We start from the raw sequence: 20,928 nt of genomic DNA on the forward strand, positions 1-20,928 counted from the left end.
ATGATTTGTACATAAAGAAGTGGCATCTCTTGCTTCATGAACTTCTTCATCACTTGGTCCTTTCATTACTTTCAATGAAAAGCAAATCAAAACTTATTTTACAGTTTTATTACTGTAAAGAACGTCTGTACAAGTTTAAGAATTAGCATTAGGTCCCTTCCTTCTACCAAATGTTGAAACAACAACACCAAATCTTCTGTTGTATTGTTGTCGTCTCTTAGCACGGCCAGTCTTCTTCTTTTTGGCTTCTTGTTTTTCAACCTAAAATTTAAAGATTCATTTCAAATTCCATAGTAGACCACATCTGTATAAACTTCATTATCAAAATTATGATCTGCAAGAAGTTAACAAAAATTCGAATACCATTTGTTGACAAAAAAAGTTCAAATGTAGTTTACAGCTGTTACTTTTTGTAAATTTGAATGCAAATAATTAGAAACTGGTTGCACAACAACATGTTCAAAGAGTAAAATCAAGGATTCATTTCAGATAACTTTTATCATTTCTGTATTAAATCTTACATCTGTAAGACTACTTTTCTTACCATTTAAGCACTGATCAAGAGCTATATCACAGTAAAATTACCTTAGGGGTCTGTCCTTTGACTTTACCTGCACGAGCCAAAGATCCGTGGACTTTTCCTGATTTGAAGAAATATGATTACGTTAGTCATGAAAGAGAGAACCACTTCAGTATTTAACTATGAGCATAAAGGTACATGGGATTCTACTTGTACCCAGTTTGGCATCTACAGTGGAAATGTTAGCTGAGTGTCAGTGTAAATCTCTTAAAATGAGATACAAGTTATACACTACACTCAACGACATTTGTTTCTCTAACACTCTAGTCCGACCTGAGAGAAACTCAGTGTTACACCGACATTTTGAGTGTTTTCCAGCCAGCCAACACCGACCCTTTGTATATTGCAACAGTCGTAAAATTCAGTGAGGCATAATGGAGAATTCATTGTAAGATACGATGTATATTGTGTTTCTGTTTCTCAGGCAATTCGGAGCAGTTAAGATAAAAAAAAATAGTCGTGTCATTAAAAATTCAGCATCACCCTTTTTTATAATTTGTACATGTTTATCATTTGTTCATGTGTAGTTTTTTTCATTTACAGCTACGTCCGATGAGTGGGAGATATCATGTAGAAATACATGTATTACTTCGTGTTTTGATCAAGTAATAATGAAATCTTTTGAAATTTTAATTTTGCATTCGTTAATTGATAATTACTATTTATAAATATACATAAAACACTTTGAAAATATTGATTCGAGTGACAGAATTGTAAAAATAGCCTGGTGACACTTTTAGTTTCTGATAGTTTTAATAACCAAACAACTTTTCCAGAAATAAAAGAAACTAATTACAGGTCCCAAGATAATGCGTACATGAGAATTGTAAAGTAGAAGCCCTTAATCAGGACTGGGAACATAGTCCGTACTAATTATATAAGTTACAAGACGTTGTCCAAACGAGAACGTAATGGTGTCCTCAGCTGGTTGTTTTCCACTGCTAAAATGCTTCAAGTTAACTCTCAGAAATTTCTTATTTAAATTACATTTCAAATACAACCAACATATATTTTTATTTCAATAATAAGTTTTGTTGAACGGTTCGAATAAAAATAATCCCTTGACGAACCTCGCAAATAAATAGTTGTCTATTTTTAGAAATTTAAATGAACACATTGTTTACAATGTTTCCAATTTGTGTCTGGTCACCAGGTGGCACTGCAATTAATTATAATTACCCAATACAGGACAGTCATGGAAGTATGTATCAATGATAAATGTCTTTTTTTTTTTACATGATTTTCACATTTTATTTGTCAATCTTTCATACCACGTGCTAATCGTCTCAACCGCTGTTTTATTGTACTGTTGCCTTGGATTAAAGCTGGACAAATCAACCATATCTAGCATCCATTTCGGCGAATGGACTAAGAATTTTCATATGTCCTTTGGACTACCTTGTTGTGATTTTCTGGGGTCCAAAATGAATTTTGTGATCAGTGACCTGGGAGCTCAGGTACTAATGTCCATATTGTCGACAAAGATCAATGAGATTAACTTCACCATGCTGGGTGATATTTTGCCAAGGTCGGTGGTTCTCTGTACTCAATTAATAAGTGGAATATACAATGTCCCAGATGGGTGGGTGAAACACTCACATTTCACCATGAAAACATCTGATTGACACTGTGTTTCACTGACTAACATGGATTTAAAACTCCAACTTGAGTGTTAGAGAAACACAAGTTGCTGAGTGTAGTGTACCATAATATACCATTCTTAACAAACAAAGATAAAGAAGGTGAACTCAGTTACAAATGAGATTTTTCATTCCACCCCAAAACTTGATGGGAACATTATTAAGCTTAGCCAAATAAATCCTGATTGTAGTAGATCCATAAGCATTCATATCACAATGTGTAAATGTTTATTAAATCAATGTCAACTCAATTATCATACCTCCTAACATTCTGAGGTCTACATCCAGAGTAGCCAACTCATGAAAGCTTGACAACTGTGTTTCATCTTCCAATGGTTTTCCTCCAAACAAGATTACCTGCTCATCCAATGGAAATCCATCTTTTTCCAGAAGAAAGGCCTATAATAATTCAAATTATTTTGTGCATTTGTTGGTGAGCAACTAAGGTTCTTTTTGACATTTGGTTTGGTTCTTTGGTGTTAATTAGCAATCAGGTAATTAAGTAGTACAATTCTTTCATTGGTTATGACAATACTACATGTATCACACTTGTGGGTCAATAAATATCTCAGGACTAATCCACATAAAAGTGTGTCCTGTGGACAAAATGCCATAATATTTAGGGGTACCAACACATTAAAATTAAGATGCGATACATTTGTCTTATGAGAAAAAATCTAATTTTACACACCACAAACACATTAATAAAACTCTTTCCCAAGATAATTTTTTTTTCCGTAATAGCCCTTATATCAATTTTAATAATGAGAAATTATAAACTTCATCACGATTCTATTTGTGCATTTTACTTGCCAACTTAAAGCAAAAGATATCCATAACTAGGCAAGAAACTAACTCTCAATCAACTCATCACAAAAAACATACCTTTACATCTGAAACAGTCTCAATTCCGTTTACCTCAAAGGTATGGGTTCTACTTCCACGTACAAACAGCTGCATTTTTACCTAAAATATAAATTTATAAAACATGAAATGCTTGCCCTCTATTGTACAAGTTTTACTGAATGTTAGCAGCAGAGTAGCCAGAAAAAAACTGAATTTACTCTGAGCACTGAACACCAAAGAATGCCTCTCCTCCCCTCCTATACAACACACTTTCTTTCAAACCAAAATCTTATAAATCACATCATACAGACATTCCCCAATGAAACACTATGTACCACTGACATTTACATATTTGATTTAAAATAAAGAATGAAAATGTTATAGTTCAAAGTTCTATGTTTCCTACGATGTTGCAATATAGACATCAGGAAAATGCTTGTTCAGTTCACACTCAGATCATGTTTATGGACCCTTATTATGAATTTGTTTAAACCACAAAATTGTTTTTAGCCTTCTCTCAGTACGAGTCAATGGTATGATAACTTGTGGTACAATATATAAGAGATCCATTAACTTTTATAGTCAACTTATTGTCCTGACTTCAGGAAAACGCAGTCATTACAAAATGTATTTTGGACTTACAAATGTATCTGAAAGGTTGGGCCATTACCCAAAAAACCAATACCAATCTTCCTTTTGTCAACTGTGGTTTGGAACCTTGTTGTAAAATTTATAACTATCAACCAATTAAGAATTAAGTTATTGAAAGTTCATTTCATTATTGTTTTACCATGGGCAAGCCATTCATGGTGCATTGTTTTATCCCCTGCGATAGCAAATCAACGATTATTTAAAATGTTTTTCGAAAACTTGATTTTGAATTTTCAAAAGCACTGATATTAGTAACTCAAATTTCAAAGTCTGGTATATCGTTAATTGTACAATTTTATAATATTTTCTATATTAGAACACCATAATATTACAGGTACATGTATTAAATTATTCAAAGGTGTTAAATAAAATCTGCATCAGATTCTATTACTTTCTTTTTCATTCCTGACAAGATCATATCCATTCTTTGCTGGTACAGGGATTTGTGCTAGAATACAGTATGGAATTAAAACTGCAATATTTCTTTTTTTAAAAAACAATATCAAATCTTTTAAAACGTTATCCAAAGTCTCAAATTCGAACAGGAAAGTGAGAAATAGTAAATTATTAGTTTAGTACTGTAACTTCCGGTTACAAATTTTGGGATTTTTGAGAACAAGAAGTCAACCAAGTTTGAAAATCATAAATTTTTTCTACTCATTTTAACTTCAATGGATAAGCAACATCATTCAGAACCTTAGTACAAAGTTTCACTCAGTATAAAATTCCTTATAATAATGGAAAAATTGGTGATATAGTGATTTGAGTACAGAGACTACGGTACGGATAGAGGTAACACATTTCAGGGTGTACCCTAAACCATAATCTTTTTTTTTTCAAAGAGTAATCAAGGGAACCAAGATTGTAGTGGTGATCAAAAGAATGTAAACCAGGGACATACACTAGACATACATGTAGAAAACAGACAAACACAACAAAGTCCATTTTGGGATCCAGCGCCAATTCCCAAACGGGATTATGTTAGCAGTAGAAGGTAGCCACATAGCCAAATGATAGATGAGCTTGAATGTGGCTAATAAAATTTTGGGGATGGCCTATTCAAATACATTATTGGACATTAGCCACAGCATTTGTCTATGGCTTAATTTCTGAAACAGTGTGAGTACTGTGACTTTACAATTTTTCTTAACACATCGTCTGAATATAGCTGAAATATTGCTGCTCGGACGTTAAACCCCAACATTGGCAACAAACAAACAATCTAGCGCTAACACAGCATTTTTGAAGTTAGTAACAAGGCTGACAAAATTTTTAAGGGTGTTTGACTTTATTTTTCTTCGGGAGTGTTAAAGGTTTCATATTTCTCATATACATTTCAATAATTGGCTTTTCAACATCTCTAAAGACAGACAAGATCTGGCACAGTCCGGGACAGGGTTGACGACCGAGTTCAATTTTTCAACTATTACTTTAACTACACACACATACCTGTAGAACAAAAGTATATTTCCGATAGAGGATGTATATTGCGATATGAGAGCAACAAAGCAATGTATATGAGAAAGCAATACCTCGATTATATATCAAAATAATGTTCTATATCACTTACACGTGCTGGTGCAATGCAATTTTTTACTGAAAAAGGAAGTAGTTTTGTGCGCATGTGCAGAAGAAAACTCGTTTTTTGATGACGTACTTCACATCATTTACGCTCCAAGTTGAAAATGTCTCAAGCGCAGAAAACATCTGATCTTGAAACAGTAATTATACCATGTTTACACCGCATTGGCGATAATATAAAGAAAAATAAGCTTATAAGCTTCGAAAATAAAAAAGAGGTAATTAAATATGGCACCCTATATTTAAAACTGCAAGGAAAGCATGATTTTTATTAGTTGTTTCGGTTTCTCATACTCATAATTTGGCCATACACGATTTCATGTTAATCCGTTCCATTCATATTTTTCACCATCTATTCCATTACAAAAAATCTGACTATTTCAAAATAATCAAACCATGTTCCATCACTATAAATGATATATTTTACTACAAAGATGACGAACCACATTGTACTCTATCAAAATGTAGTATTAAAAAAAAATTGCAAAACATGCAACATTCTTATAGTTATAACCAACTCTTACTTCTCTAGTGCCCTTACATACAAGAAGTCACGATGACTTAAGTTGCAAATCGACAAACTTAATGTATGGATTAGAATGCAACTTGTGCGGTCTAATATATATTGGTGAAACACAAGAATGATTAAACAAAAGAATGTGTGGTCACCGTTCGGGAATAAATACCATCAAATTCCTATATCAGTTTTCAAAGACCCAGATGTAGCAAAAACATTGTCTACTATACATGACAAAATATGTTGTCGTACCAGCAGACAAAGCCCAAAACAACATTGTTTTTGTCTGCAAAATATTTTACATCCAATGTTTATTATCAGAGGTAGATATAGAAAATAATAGCAGTGGTAAGGCCTATATTGCTACCACACTCCAAAGAAGAGATTGTGGTCAATGTGGAAAACGATAAATCTCTGCTATCCTCTTTTGGTCTCTCTACCAAGGACGATGATTGTGATTTACCATCTATGTACTGGATTCCTAAAATCCACAAAAATCCATACAAACAACTTTACATACATGTAGCTGGATCTGCAAAATACATTGTGTATACCACCAAACCTCTTTCAAAACTTTTAACTTCTGTACTCAAGCTGTCAAAGAGGGTCTGCAGTCCTACCACCACAACTCCTGTAGTGGTATTAATTCAATGTGGATCCTGAAAATTTCGAAAGATCTTTTGGAGTCAATCAGTGCAAGACTAATATCAGAATATAATCAGGGGTTGCGCTGCGATTTTTTATTTTATCTGGCGACAAAAATAGCCAGTTGGCGATTTTCTTGGCGCCTAGGTTTTGTATATTGAAATTGACAGGAAGTTTATCAGCAACGGATATTCTCTCTAATTAAACAATTGTGTTGACACCTGGTCATAGTTAATTGACTATGACCAATTTACGACTGAAGGCAAGTAAAGGTAATTAGACCAGGCAACTGGACTGACAACATCCTCATGGGAGGTGTCAATCAAATGTAAATACATTATTGAGCCAATCAAAACTTTCATCATCTGGTCAAAGGTAAACACAATTAAGGCCATGTGCACGTGGCTACACACAAGTTTCACTGCCCTATTTAACCATGTAATACATTCAGAAACAGACTTTCCTAATAACAGGATAAATTAAATCCAATTAACAATGATTATCCCATCAGGAAGTGTCTAAATACTTGGAAATGAAAGAAATGATAAAAGAAAATGGATGACATTTGTTTACACTTTTGCCATTTGACTTTTTTTGGCGGGAAAATCGGTAAACAAATAGAATGGGGATTCCCAAAATCTAATTAAGGAAATGCTATTCAGATATCGCCCCGTGCAGGTCCGGGTGTTAAAAGAATAGGCCTGCAGCAGCGCTAAGCTTGTCGTATAAGGCGACTCAATAGTGCTCAGAAACCTAGCCGGGGGCTAGGCGCTCTGCCCACAGAGCAACTGGGATGTGTGCCCCAGGTGGTGGAATGGGGTACCCCTGGCGTGTTACATGCTGGGGTTGTCAGGCTATAATACGGAAAACCTGACCGCAAACCATAGTGGTGCACCGTGTTGGGAAAGAAGCCACGTTCCTCGCACGTTAAAGAACCCTGCTGTGGTATTCGATAGGAGTTGGAACCTTTGCGCTCCGCCACAGGAGGCTAAATTGCCCGACCTTACCCATCCCTCCCTTTTTCCAGTGGCAATCAAAATTTGTCGACCCTATTATCCTTGTGACCCATCCTTTCTTTTTTTCATTTCATGTTCATTTTATCATCCATTTCATGTTCATTGTCTGAATATAGCTGAAATATTGCTGCTTGGACGTTAAATCCCAACAAACAAACAAACTATTCAGATATCAAGATAATTAAACAGGGACACAATTAATGGTCCATGGTACAAACTGTAGTTTGATAGATATTTTATCACTTTAATCAAGTTTGTTAAAAATAATTATAAAAAAGTAAATTATATTGTATTAGATAAATTAGACCATAAAGGACAAAGGTGAACATGTTTTAAAATCAGGGACTGTATGAGAATAGTAATATAGTCTTTGATAGAAGTAAAATACCTGTTTCTGGAGTAGTACTTAGTATTTTATGCATATGAAAGTGACAGACTAGAGCTAAAAACCTGCTTTATACATGCATCAAGAGTGAATCTTGGGTACATGCAGGGATTGACACTAACTTTTTTATCTTGGTTGCCACCCGGGCTCCTAAGTTAAAAAATCTAGGAGCCCAGAAAAAAAGTTAGGCGCCCAGAAAATTTTTCAGAATATTAGTTTAATGTGTAATTGTTTGAAAATATATTTCTTTTCAAGAGATTTAAAAGTATTATGGAATAAACTATTTATTTCCCTGTCTTCAGTTTATTACCTAATTGGTTCTCATCTAGTACTGTAGTGAGTACTCACAAATAAACATTTCATGAAATAGTTTTTCTGCAGGAGATCATTTAGTTTGTTCCTTCGCAATCGGCTTTACCCCTTCAATATATCGCCACATTTTACCATGGTCTTTACTAACTGGTATTTATTATTTGTATTTGTACGTAAAATTCAACCAGTTGCGATTTCCGGTATGCCTAAAGACCGGAAAACAAACCCGACCACGTACCAAAATTACGGTCGCCACTCGGACAACAAACAATGGTTATTATCGTCGCCCAGCAAAAATTTAAGTCGCCACAGGCGACTGGGCGACTGTTAGTGTCAATCCCTGACATGTATGTCATAAATGGAGAGGTTATTTTGATGAATTGACAAAGATAATTCATCAGTGAACTTAATACTGTCTTTTTTTTTTTAAAGTATTTTTTTTTGGCACCCTTTGGCTCTAATTTCTGAAAACTGGTGACAAAAGATGGCAGCTGGCGATTTTTCTGGCGACAGAATTTTGGAAGCCAGAGCAGCCCCTGATAATAGCTTTAAAACCAATGATTTTTCAACACTGTATACTTCTATTCTCCATACTCAATTAAAATCCCAACTTAAAAACATTATACATCGTTGTTTTTCAAAAAAAAAAGATGGTACACCTAGATACAAATATATAGTTCTTGGTAGAGATTCCTCATACTTTGTAAGAAATATTTCCAAATCATCTTCCAAATATACAGAAGAAGATGTTTACAAAATGCTGGAATTTTTAACCTACAACATATTTGTCCAGTGTGGTGGACGCTTTTTTCAACAAACAGTCGGCATTCCAATGGGAACAAATTGTGCTCCTCTACTTGCTGACCTTTTCCTTCACTCTTACGAGGCTGATTTTATAGCTGATCTAATACGAAAGAAGGAATATCGTTTAGCTAGATCCTTTAATCTCAGTTTCCGCTATATAGATGACATATTTTCTTCAAACAATCCTAATTTTGGGGATTTAATACATGGCATCTACCCCAAAGAACATGAGAGAAAGGATACTACAGACACTGTGAAGTCAGCCTCATATCTTGACCTACACGTAAAAATCGATAGTAAAGGAAAACTCTTGACCAAACTTTACGACAAACGTGATGACTTTTCATTTGGAATTGTCAACTTTCCTTTCATTTTTGAACTGATCAGTATCGCGCTGTAATTTATCAAATAGGCTTCTGGAACAGGGTTATGTTGCTACAAGATTGAAGTCATCACTACAAAAGTTTTATGGTCATCATTATGAACTCGTGGATCGTTATGGTGTATCCATCTGCGCTATGAAAACTGATTTGTTCAACGTGTCATAGTTTTCCTTTCCTCTTTTGACTATTCCGGACTTAACTTATTATGAGCGACTCGGCAGTTGTTTCTAGAAAAGCAGAGGACGCTTACCCTACCAGTGCACCTGGTCCATGCTCCCAGTATTTAGTGGAGTCCAAGTTGCTCATTTGCTTTTGTTACTTTGTATGTATGATTTTAGTTACTTTATGCTCTTTGTTTTGTGTGTATGTTTTCCATGTCTGGTCTTTGTCCATGGATTACATTCTTTTGATTACCACTATAACCGTGGTTCCCTTGGTTTCTCTTTATATCTTAATAGTTAAAATGTTTGTTTGTGTGATCTTTATAATTTGAAAGTTTGTTAACATATACATATATAACAACCCCACCATGATGAAAAATGTCAGCTCAAGGCCACTCATGGGTCTTCAGTAAATGATGAGGAAACCCTCACTCCACAGGGCAGGCTGCAGCTGATCCCCAAACAACAGGTACAGCAAATTAGTTGCCCCCATATACATGTACTCAAGCAGTATACATGTAAAAGTTAATTGAAAGTGAAAATGAAACAATACATACAGAGATAAGAAATTTCTACATTTTGTAACTTGGGACAGGTGCACAAATGTAGCAGGATTAAAGTATTTTGGCAGAATTACAACCCTCCCCTTTTTAAATCTGACTAAATACATCTAAAATCAGTTTAAAAAGGTATGAGTCTCTTGTAAAAACAGTAATAAACTGATTGTTACACAAATGCACAAGGGATTATGTGTAGTTACCTGACATACATTTTACTTGCTCCAGACTAGTTTAGACCTGAATGAGAGTTTAGGGGTAGTCTTTTAAGTAGTCAGTCTGTTCACATCTCTGTATTGTGTTTTTAGGTGACTGTTGGAAGAGCTTCTGATGTAACAGTACTTCTGCTATCAAATATGATATCTAGATGTCATGCAATCTTCAAATGTAATGAACATGGACAATGGTCTGTCAGAGATAATAAGGTACTTGCTTGATCAATAATATAGTAACCTCACCATTACTGTGAAAGTACTTTAGTTCGTGGATAGCAATTTTCGTGGACAAGGGAAGAAATGGAAGTTTGTGGATTCTTGAATTCATGGTTTTGAAATTTTCAGTATACACATCAATGGGAATCTATTATTTGTTGAGAACCAAATTTCATGGTTTGGCCTACCCACAAAAGCCATGAAAATTGGTATCCTACGAACAATAGTACTTTCACAGTAAATGTGAAATATATTAAGTTTGATTCAGTCACTTTTAATTTTCATGTAAGATGATTTACTTTTATTAAAAGTTAAAATCTTCTTTTGATATGGTATGTAATTTTCAAAAAAAAACATTTAGTGTATGTGCTATTTTTAAATTAGTTAATAACGAATTTCATTTAGAAAAAAAGGAGGTACAATATTAATAACATATACATTGTATATGTAATAAATATTTCGTTCAACTTTTGATAATATGAGTTAGGCACAACCTACAACTTATAAATTTGAAACAAAGGACAATATATGAAAAAGGTGTCGTGAGATAGGATAGGTAAACAATTGTCCCATTAATAAAATGATAATTAAGCATACTGTATCAAGATACTGTAGTTAATTTTGTAAAAAAATTTCTGTTTATGAATCCCATATTTTAATTTTAAATCAATTTAAAGGTTACTTTCACTTTGAATTCACTTCCCTGAACCATTTCTGTGGACTTATTTGATACGTATTCCAATTTGCTTTACATACAAATGTAATTAGTTAGCATGTCATAGGATGCTTATTATAAAGTTTAAACTTTTGGTCAAATTTTGTATCTTCTTAGAGTCTGAATGGTGTATATATAAACAAGAAGAAACTTGAACCTATGAGTTTGGTCCCACTTAAAGATGGGGATGAAGTCCAGTTTGGAGTATCAAAAAGTGATGAAGAGCCACCTGAATTCCTTTACAAATTTCATACTAAGCTTAAAGTGAAACGCCCAAGACCAAAATCACTAGATGAGGTAGACAGTGCAGCAAAACGACAGAAGCTATCAATAGCTGATGAGACTAAACAGGGACCCAGCAACCAAAGGATACCAGATTGGGCTCCGTATAGAGAGTACAAGGAAAAAGTAAAACAGCAGGAGGCAGAGATGGCAAGAAAAATGAAAGAGTATGAGGAAAAACTTGCTGAGATGCAAAATGCGTTGAAAGAAAAGGAAGAAAAACAGGCTGAAATTAAAAATGAGTTAGAAGAGGAAAAAAGAAAACGTGAAGAAAAGGCAAAAGAAATGGAGGATGCTTTAAAAAAGAAACAAGTAGAAATGGAAGAGGAGATCAAAAGAAAAGAGGTATATAAATGGGGAGTCATAGGAAACAGCAAAAAATCATTTGACATTTCAGTGTCTATTAGTCTTTGCCAAATATATTCAGCTACTTGCCATAACCATGAATTTTAACATTTTTACTTTTATAACAGTAAACAAAATTCCACTGTACTTCTATTAGTCTTCATCGTTTTCCACTAGCCTTTTGCATTTGGCTAGTGGCTGTAGACAAAGACTGATCCCTCTCTCTGTCATCTTTCCTATGGAGTATGGAAGCTTGATTAAAACTTGAAAACATGAGGGATTGAATTTAAGAAGTTATTCCACTTGCTAAATTTAGCCAGCACTGACAATTTACAATCCCTAAACCTATGTTTTTTGGTTACTTCTGAACTGAATTTATGATACATATAGGGATTTCACAATCAAATTTTAGCAAGTGGAAATAATATCTATTAGCAAAATTGAATTTTAAATGGCATTTAGTAAATATTTCCCCTTAAATTAAATCACTGGATATTGCATTTTGATATGGGTAATATGGGTATAACCTTGATCTTTACCTTTTATAACGTTCTTACAGGATGATTTTTCTTGCTCTGGTCGAAGTCAATTTAGTTTCAATCACTACGTTTTAAAAGTGTTAATCTGACTATAAATGTTAAGTAGATCTATTGATCAGCTTGTTTAGAATGAATGGTTTACTTATTTCTAATTCTGGTTAAGTTTAGTGTGGACTATAGCAGATTACTATGGCTTAGCGCACCAAAATGAAGGGCAGCCACAAAAATTTAAAAAAAAAACAAAAAAAAAAAAGCCTTCATATTTTTTTCCTTTTTAATCAGACTGATAAATTAATATCACCAGAAAAAATCCACTACAAATGTGTTTGGGACTATTATTCTTCAATCTGGGCTAACAAGACCACTGCTTGGGATAGACACTCAGTCTTGTAAATGATTTCTGATTTAGGAAGAAGAAGTGAAAATGAAAGAGGAACTGGAGAACAGATTATTAGAGAAAGAGGCAACACTTTTAGAAACATTACAGGCTCAAAAGGACAAATTAATTGAAGAAAAAATAAAAGTGGAACAAAATCTGAAAGAAGCAATGGTAAAAGCCATTGAAGAAAAGAACAAAACATTAGAAGAAGAGTTAACACAACAAAAAAACAAATTAGAATCTGTGATTATTCAGAAAGAAACTGAACAGAAAATGTTAGAGGCACAACTAAGTGAAGTGAAGCAAGAAAAGGAGAAACAAACAGAAGCAGCTTTACGTGCTAAACAAGATATTTTGTCAAATTTTGCAGATCTTATGGAAACAGAGTTACAGTGTAGTATATGTAATGAACTTTTTGTACAGGTAAGTACATGTATGTGATGTATGTGGCAGCTTTACTTGTTGAAATGTTTTGATTTAATTGTTCTCTGCTATCTCAGTCACGGCAAAATTTGTCAGACATGACCGGTACTTTAGCTGCGGGTCTAGTAAATTTTGTGTGATTCCAGACCAGATGTCTGGTACATTTTTTTTTTATTAGACACGCCTTAACGAGAACTTTCGGCTTAAAGATGGCATCCGAATCAAGTAAAAAATCAATGCAAAATTCTTGTTGTTTTTTTTTGTTTTTTTTTGTTTTTTTGGTCCGGCAGATAATTGTTTGGTCCAGCAGATTTTGTTAGGTTGCTGGACCAAATATCCAACATGCTGAAAAATTATTTCGCCAGGTCTGGCTACCTCTGCTCTGTAGGTGGGGGGTATACTGTAAAACACTGTTTCTGTCATTTCTTCATTCTGTAACCTTTTTTTGTAACAATATTCGCAGCTTTTATAAATCACACTCTGTTGACATTTAAGTAGCACTCCATATAAGAATCATGCAAAATGTGATTCATAGTTGGAAACCCTACATATTTTTATGTTTGATATTTGTTTACAGGGATGATTTTTTACCACTTTTTAGCGGAATTCTGCTAACTGAAAGCCAGATTTTACTGTTACAATCTGATCTTACCAATTTCTGTTTAAAATGTTACAGTTAACAGAAATATACATTTGGCTTTTCATATAACTCTTAGGAGATAAAAATTTTATAGAATGTACTTTAGAATTCAAAATTAGGGGGAAGACTCTGTAAATGACACTAGAATACAATAGAAACTATTGGATTTTCAATGTGGATTATCTCTTAAGAGCAGGCAGATTGGAATGAATCATATAGACCCACAAAACAACTTAATAACAAAAATAAAAATGTGTAGCCTTTTATTAGGTGTATCAAATATTAGAGAATTTGCATGACTCTTACATAGACTGCTACTTAAATATACAAAGTTTCATATAGGTACACTTATTTCGTACTCCTATGACATCTACATGTATTAACTGTTTGCTTGGGGGTGTCACTAGTGAGCCGTTCCTCACAGATTTCTTTGTTTTCAATACTTCTGCACTCTTCTCATACAAAGTAATATGAAATAGTCTATTTAGCTTGATAATATACAGTTTTCATTTCTCTTTAAAATATAAACAGCATTTAATATACTATTGCTTTAGTACTTGTTCAACTTCAGTTTTAAAACTTTTCAGGCCACATCCTTGAGTTGTTCTCACTCATTTTGTGCCTTATGCATACAACAGTGGTTAAAAGTTAAGAAAGAATGTGCTGTGTGCCGTGCTCCAGTTACAACAACAATGAGAGCTATCTCACTAGACAGTTATATAGATACCATGGTCTCACATCTGAGTGATGAGTTAAAGGAAAGAAGAAAACAGTTAGTGGAGAGCCGAAAAGGTAACAAGAGAAAGTATGTCATCGTATTGCAGAAATAATTGGGTACAGGAGTAAACACAAGCATTGTTTATATCATACATGTAGCTCAATATTTCAAGATACACATCATTTTTAAAACTTAATGATATTTTTTAACACTATTACTTTTTTTTTGAAAGTTAAACATATTTTGAAATATTTTGAAAGAACACCTCATTATTGGATGATGGCGAATGTTAATTTTTCTGAAAGTTGAATATATTTTGAAATTTTGAAATATTTGAAATAACGCTATGCTATGATGGCCGTTTTAATCAAGTTCTGACCATTTTGGCCTTTTTCTTTTCCTGGATGTGGTGAAGAAAAACCCACTGAACAAACAATACTGTTTTGTTTTGTTTTTTTGTTTGTTTTTTTTTTTTTGGTTTTTTTTTGGTTTTTTTTTGGTTTTTTTTTGTCGCAATGCATCATGTCTTTACTTTACTATAGATCTTTATACACAGTCTATATATATTTTAATCTCAAAAATGCAAAAACCAAATGACAAACCTTCTGGTAAAAAAATATCTGCTTGAAATTTATTTAGCTACCATTTTTTTCTTGAAATAAAATTAGCATATTTTTTTTCTGTTATTATTTGTATGTTAAATAATTAATTCATGGTTGTCACAACAGTATAAGTTTTACCCAATTTAAATAATAAAGGATTGTTTACAACTTAATCCATCACATTAAAAAGTTCATCTGCATGCCATCTTTTGTTAAGAGTAAGGTTGCTTGTCAAACCTATTTGAAAATGGCTTGAATTAACTTCAGTTCTTGTTCAAGTGAATTAATGGAGATTTTTTAGTGTCTGACACATGCAATTTTTTTAAAGAATTTCAAGGAGCAAAACTATTGTTTTTATCCTCCGTTGAAATCTTAAATCCACATATGAACATTGTAAAACAAACAACCTTTGGGATTAGTATTTCTATTTTCACCATAGTATGGTTTTTAATATCTTTTTTTTTTAAAGCTGAACAACAAAAATTTGATGAAGAAAACAGGCCAAAGACTCCTGAAGCACCCCAGCCAGCAAGAGGTAGAAGAAGAGGAAGAGGAGGTAGAACAAGAGGTGGTGGGCGGGGTAGGAGAACAAGGGGCAGAGCCAACAATCCCATTGTTATACAAGAGGCCCCTGTTACTAATGCTGCTGGACATAGACCAGTAATTTTTGACAATACTCCTGAAGTGGTAGAGGAAATAACAATTGGTGTTGATGATGAGGTCGAAAGATTTTCATTGAGTGATTCATTTTCTGATTCTGATTCTATGAGAGATTTTGACAATTCTGATGAATCTGATTCAGACTATATAAGAGGAGATTCCGATGCTTATTATGGAGGATATGGCCATTGTTTTAGATGTGGTAAGATTTTTGTTTTAATTTATGTATAATGTTTTTTTCCTCACACAAATAAAATCAGTGGTGCTACTAGAATGGTATCAAAGTGATTTATAGAGTACATGTAAAAGACAGCATTAATTTTTAATTTGAATTCAGTAAAGTCAGAATGTTTTAGTACTGCGTGTATTTAAAGATTGATGGGAATCAAAGAAAAAAATACCACAAAATATTGTTTTATCTGATATTATTATATTTTTTTCAAATGTACACATTTGATGATTTGCAAATTAAGAATAAAGAGAAATGTTACAAGTTCTGTTGTTCCGTTGAAAAAGTTGAATTACAAAAAAAAAACAAAGTGAGTGTTAATATTAGTATGTGTACTGATAAATTAATGTTTGGTATTTTCTTATTTTGTCTAAGACTACAAATGTACTAGGTAAAAATAGACTTCTAAAATTTTACAAACCTGTACAATGTATGAAAACACTTATTAGTGTACACAACTTTCTTTCAAGTCAAATGGAAAAGTGCACAAATTTTAGTAGACAAAAACCTTTTCAATCACATAAATATTAACATCCAAATGCAGGTACATGTATAATAGGTTTAAATCTAATTTAAATTAGACCTTTCAATTGTTCCATGACTGAATAGAGCAGTTCCTAGATCTAATTTTAATTACATTGAATCCTGTTACTGCATTTAGATGTCACTATATCTAGTAATCATTTAGTTAAACTGATTTTTCGACACACTTCTAGCAAGTTACATGTACGTCAATTGAAATATTTCAAACCCTTCATTGCAATTACACTCTTTGAAACGTTCAAGATTCCCATTTTAGTGTTTGTACATCGTTTATTGTGCGTTTCCACATTGTTTTACGTTCTTTTAAATGCACGATGAACACACAATGGAAGCGTTCATTTAAACGCATCCTAGGAGCTTTCGTTTAAACACACAATACAAGCATTCATTTAAAGGCACGATAGAAGGGTTCGTTTATTTTTGTACTTTGAATATTTCCTTGATTCAAATGTTAATTTTATATTGTTTGTTTTTATTAATTTATATATTTTCAATAATTCAATTTTTTAATTTTTTTTTCGTCTTTTTTGTAAATATTATTACTTTTCATTGTTTGTCTATCATGCGTTTAATCGCATGCTGTGAGTGTTCGTCATTGTGTGTTTAAACACACGTTAGGAGCATTTGTTAATGGTGCATTTAAATGCATAGTAGGGGTGTTTGTTTAAACACACGATAGAAGTGTTCGTGGTCGCACGTTTGGTGTATGTTTAGCATGTGTATAGGTATTGTACGTGCAAGAAACCTAATTGTCTCAAGGAGTGTATCCTGTAGGGATTTCCTATATATTTCTACTAGCCAGCTTCATGTTTGTTATGTCTTTTTAGATATGTACATGTATGTATTTGCTAAGTTCTTTTTAACTTCTGCCATTTGGAATATTTTTTTCTCCTTTAATTTTATTTAATTTTTTTTATTGCAGGATCAAGAGGTCATTGGGCTAATGGCTGTCCTTACCGTTGAAAAACAAGAGACAACAACCACATTTGTGTTCAGGACTAAGATTTTTTTTAATTTAGGTGTTGAAATCCAAGAGTTGAGTTGGTCAAATTACATGTTAAGTTTTTTTTTCTTTCAAATGCCAAATATTTTTTGTCACTTTGTTTTACGTGTGTTCATATCTCAATCAATTCTTGTATTTTCTTGATGAATAAAGTGAAAGGTAATAGGTGTAAATGTGATCTACTTGTAATATGTGGTTGTGACTGTTAAAAGTGATAGTATTATATGTTCTAATATGACTTGCATCAGTAAGTTGGGTTAAAATGATTTTAAACATATGACCAGCATTATAGACTTGTGGTGGCCTTATTTCTGATGTCTTAGATAAGTTTTACCCAATTTTACTGACATTTTACATGAAACCGAACATGACTTCATAATAGTTGCCATTTAATGCATCACATAAACATGAAGAAATTAGTTCATTAGTCTTTTGTCATATTTACAGAATGCCAGCCATTTTGGCAAGTTTTTTAAAGGGACATAACCCACTAACCCATGACAATCTGGTTGGCTGTCTTATTGGGGGAAAGGGAAACAGTAAACATTTTTTTTTTAAAACTTCCACTTCCATTTTCACTTCAGCAAGTACCTGAATGGTTTGAAGTAAGTTCTTAAAAAGTAAACAAGTACTTACCACGGAACTAATAAATTGAATATTTGAATTTAAAGTCTACTGCTGTCCAGTGCTCCAATTTGGCAGTAAACGTGTCTGTCGGATTAAAAGAATGTAAAGAGTTACTTCCCTTTGCCTACAAAAACGAAGTCAAAGTCAGGAATATGGAAAAGGATTATTAGAATAGGAAAAAAAATAATACAACATAGATAGCAAATCTATGATAAAGCAATGAAAAAATTGGAAAGTTATGGACAATTTTTTTTTTCCATAGATTTTTTAAAATAAGGTTGTAAAGAGGATAATAAATTTTGTAAACTTGTATGAAATTTGATAAATAACAATACGTTCAAATGTTTCTCCATTACTGGTTATTTGGCTGACAGTACATTGTTTCTCCATTACTGGTTATTTGGCTGACAGTACAAACTTCAGGATTTTTTTTTCAAAAAGGTTTTATTAAAAATCTGATTTTAAAAAAAAAATTCTATTATGCTAAATCTTAGCAGTTTTTAGTGGAGTCCAAGTTGCTCATTTACTTTAGTTTATTTGTAAGTATTATTTTTGTTATGTTATGTTCTTTGCTGTGTGTGTAACTGTTTTCCCTGTATTGTCTTTGTCCATGGATTACATTCTTTTGATTTCTGCAAGAATCTTGGTTCCCTAGATTAATCTTTTTAGCATGGATTTACATGTACAGTTTATATTTAGGATCCATTCACAAGTTGGTCTACTTTGTGGTCTAAAATTTAGCTGTTTGGTGTATATAAGATTTATTATTTTGGGCCTTTTTTTTAGAATTAATATATGTCAGGACCAAAAGACCGGAAAATTGAATTCTGTTTGATTGCAACAGAAAACTTTATTTAAAAGAAACATTCAAGACCATTTTTTCTTGGAATTTCAATACTGCCAATTAAAGGCATAATGGTATCATTTTTTCTCCTGTCTGTATGTATTCATGTTGTGTCCGAAAGTTTTTTTTTTCAGCATAAACAAGGGAACCTTTCATAGAAATATTCAGTAGGCAGCTTCAACACCAAGATTCTTGCCCTGAATATGAATTTCATCTTCGACATAATATCTGGATATGAAGGAAACTAATTTTAAATTTGTAAACTGTTCATAATTATTCTGGAACCCTGCAGAAAAAAATTGGTATGCAGCTTCTTCCGGTCACAATATATTGGGAACTCTGCTAGAAATTACATATGCAGATTCATTTCAATTGAATACAAATGTGTATATGATTTTTGTGTTGCCCACACATCCACTTTCTGTTTTAGCTTATTATGTACACATTTATTTTAGTTTTGATAAGTTTTAGATGGCTCCCATTTATTAAGTTTGCTGGATTAATTTGGCCATTAATGTGTTCAAAATCCCATATGGTGCAAATATTTTTTTTTCTATGATATGGTTGTGTTTTCTACTATTTTGCAATATTAAGTTGAAGACATATTTTCTATAAAAATGGTCTTGTGAGGTTCCTTTCTCATAAAAAGTGTAACATCATAAACTGACAATTGCTGGAATTTCCACCATGAAGGGCGATTAGTTTCAAGCAGTCAAATATTCCAAAGAAATCATAGAGAAAAAAATTTTAAACTCATGAATCTTAAGAATTGCAAAATATCAACTCACTTAAGTGTAAATGTTTGTAAGAATCACACAAAATGTGAAAAATAAGAAACATGCATGCCGAAAACCCACTGATCTGACAATGTAAATCACAGGATACTTTCTCTATTTGAAAATTACACTATTTAATCTCTGCATCACTGGCTTTGCTCTGAAATTTTTCAATAGAACGTTGGAAAAATAAGCTTTTTGACAGAGTTATCTGCCCTTGAAATTTTTATTTTCAGTGCATTTCAATGAAATTGTAACTCAATGGGCCAACGTATGGAAAATCTTGTCTGTATTCTTTGATTCTGATGGTGCAAATAGTCAAACTACACTATCAAAATGGTGGGGTTTTTTTTTTCATACCATGTTTCACCCACTGCCTTATTCTATCGATACTGAAACACCAGTTGATATTTTGCGAAATTCAATTTTCACTTATTATGAAAGCTATAATTTAATCTTTGTAATTATCAAACATTAGATTTTGAAATGTACACACTAAGTGTAAATTGTCAGTGTGCTGTAAAACATGTTCACTATTAGTGTACTGTCGAAAAACATACAGCCTATATGTGTATAAGGCTTAGAGATGGCTAGCATTTTCAACATCTCGTACCAAATACACATACATTGTGAAGGATTTAATTTTCAATAATACCCTTGTATTGCTTTTATCCTGCAATAAGAAAGTATTATTATTGATATGAAATATTGGTAGAATTATATTTTTAAAGTATCCCTATCAAATCAAATCAATTTAAAATTTGTTTACATTGAATGCATGAGAATTCCCTGGCCTTGCAGTGATTTTTGTAAAAAGTGCTTTATACCTTATACGATACCTTCATTTTTGTAATAGAAAACAATTGCAGAATAAAAGGTAGTAAACTGTCAGTATGCTATGAATTATAAAGTTGCAGCCAATGCTTCAGTTTTAAATGACTCTTGAAAACATTCTGCAGTCTTTAAGGCAAAAAATAATGTGTCTGTTTTCTGCTACCCTACCTAACCTAAATATTGTATGGCCATTTTGGTTCAAACGCTGTTAAACTAGATTGTGACCCCATCAACTCAGTGTAAAATGTTTTTGAAAAGTA

At 32.8% G+C, this 20,928-nt stretch overlaps 2 protein-coding genes across 3 annotated transcripts; one reads left to right on the forward strand and one right to left on the reverse strand.

Annotated features, from left to right (window-relative positions):
* Positions 1-93: 93 nt before the first annotated feature.
* On the reverse strand, positions 94-5,355 carry LOC148626143 (ubiquitin-like FUBI-ribosomal protein eS30 fusion protein). Of its 2 annotated transcripts, none has more exons than XM_088569862.1 (5): positions 5,288-5,355; positions 3,106-3,186; positions 2,481-2,619; positions 586-641; positions 94-261 (listed from the first exon to the last, which is right to left on the reverse strand). In XM_088569862.1, exons 1-5 carry the CDS (start codon positions 5,339-5,341, stop codon positions 136-138), a joined length of 456 nt encoding a protein of 151 aa, XP_088425988.1. In that variant the 5' UTR covers positions 5,342-5,355; the 3' UTR covers positions 94-135. The 2 variants fall into 2 exon arrangements, with proteins under 2 accessions (XP_088425988.1, XP_088425989.1); XM_088569863.1 differs by lacking the exon at positions 5,288-5,355 and adding an exon at positions 5,167-5,276.
* On the forward strand, positions 5,349-20,725 carry LOC148626144 (E3 ubiquitin-protein ligase RNF8-like). The gene is made up of 7 exons (XM_088569860.1): positions 5,349-5,516; positions 10,387-10,503; positions 11,342-11,851; positions 12,800-13,192; positions 14,420-14,624; positions 15,622-16,014; positions 17,507-20,725. Exons 1-7 carry the CDS (start codon positions 5,403-5,405, stop codon positions 17,545-17,547), a joined length of 1,773 nt encoding a protein of 590 aa, XP_088425986.1. The 5' UTR covers positions 5,349-5,402; the 3' UTR covers positions 17,548-20,725.
* The last annotated feature ends 203 nt before the right edge of the window (positions 20,726-20,928 follow it).

The sequence above is a fragment of the Perna viridis genome, chromosome 2 (assembly GCF_037379345.1).
Source record: "Perna viridis isolate PV_CMFRI_1.1 ecotype Kerala chromosome 2, ASM3737934v1, whole genome shotgun sequence".
Taxonomy (NCBI): domain Eukaryota; kingdom Metazoa; phylum Mollusca; class Bivalvia; order Mytilida; family Mytilidae; genus Perna; species Perna viridis.

Excerpts from the sequence above, each read along its gene's own strand:
- LOC148626143 (XM_088569862.1), bottom strand. The coding sequence starts at position 5,341 with ATGCGCACAAAACTACTTCCTTTTTCAGTAAAAAATTGCATTGCACCA. Across the intron at positions 642-2,480 it reads AGACCTCAGAATGTTAGGAG|GAAAAGTCCACGGATCTTTG; the intron begins GTATGATAATTG and ends TCTTCAAATCAG. Across the intron at positions 262-585 it reads TCAAAGGACAGACCCCTAAG|GTTGAAAAACAAGAAGCCAA; the intron begins GTAATTTTACTG and ends TTTAAATTTTAG.
- LOC148626144 (XM_088569860.1), top strand. The coding sequence starts at position 5,403 with ATGTCTCAAGCGCAGAAAACATCTGATCTTGAAACAGTAATTATACCA. Across the intron at positions 5,517-10,386 it reads GCTTCGAAAATAAAAAAGAG|GTGACTGTTGGAAGAGCTTC; the intron begins GTAATTAAATAT and ends TTGTGTTTTTAG. Across the intron at positions 10,504-11,341 it reads GGTCTGTCAGAGATAATAAG|AGTCTGAATGGTGTATATAT; the intron begins GTACTTGCTTGA and ends GTATCTTCTTAG.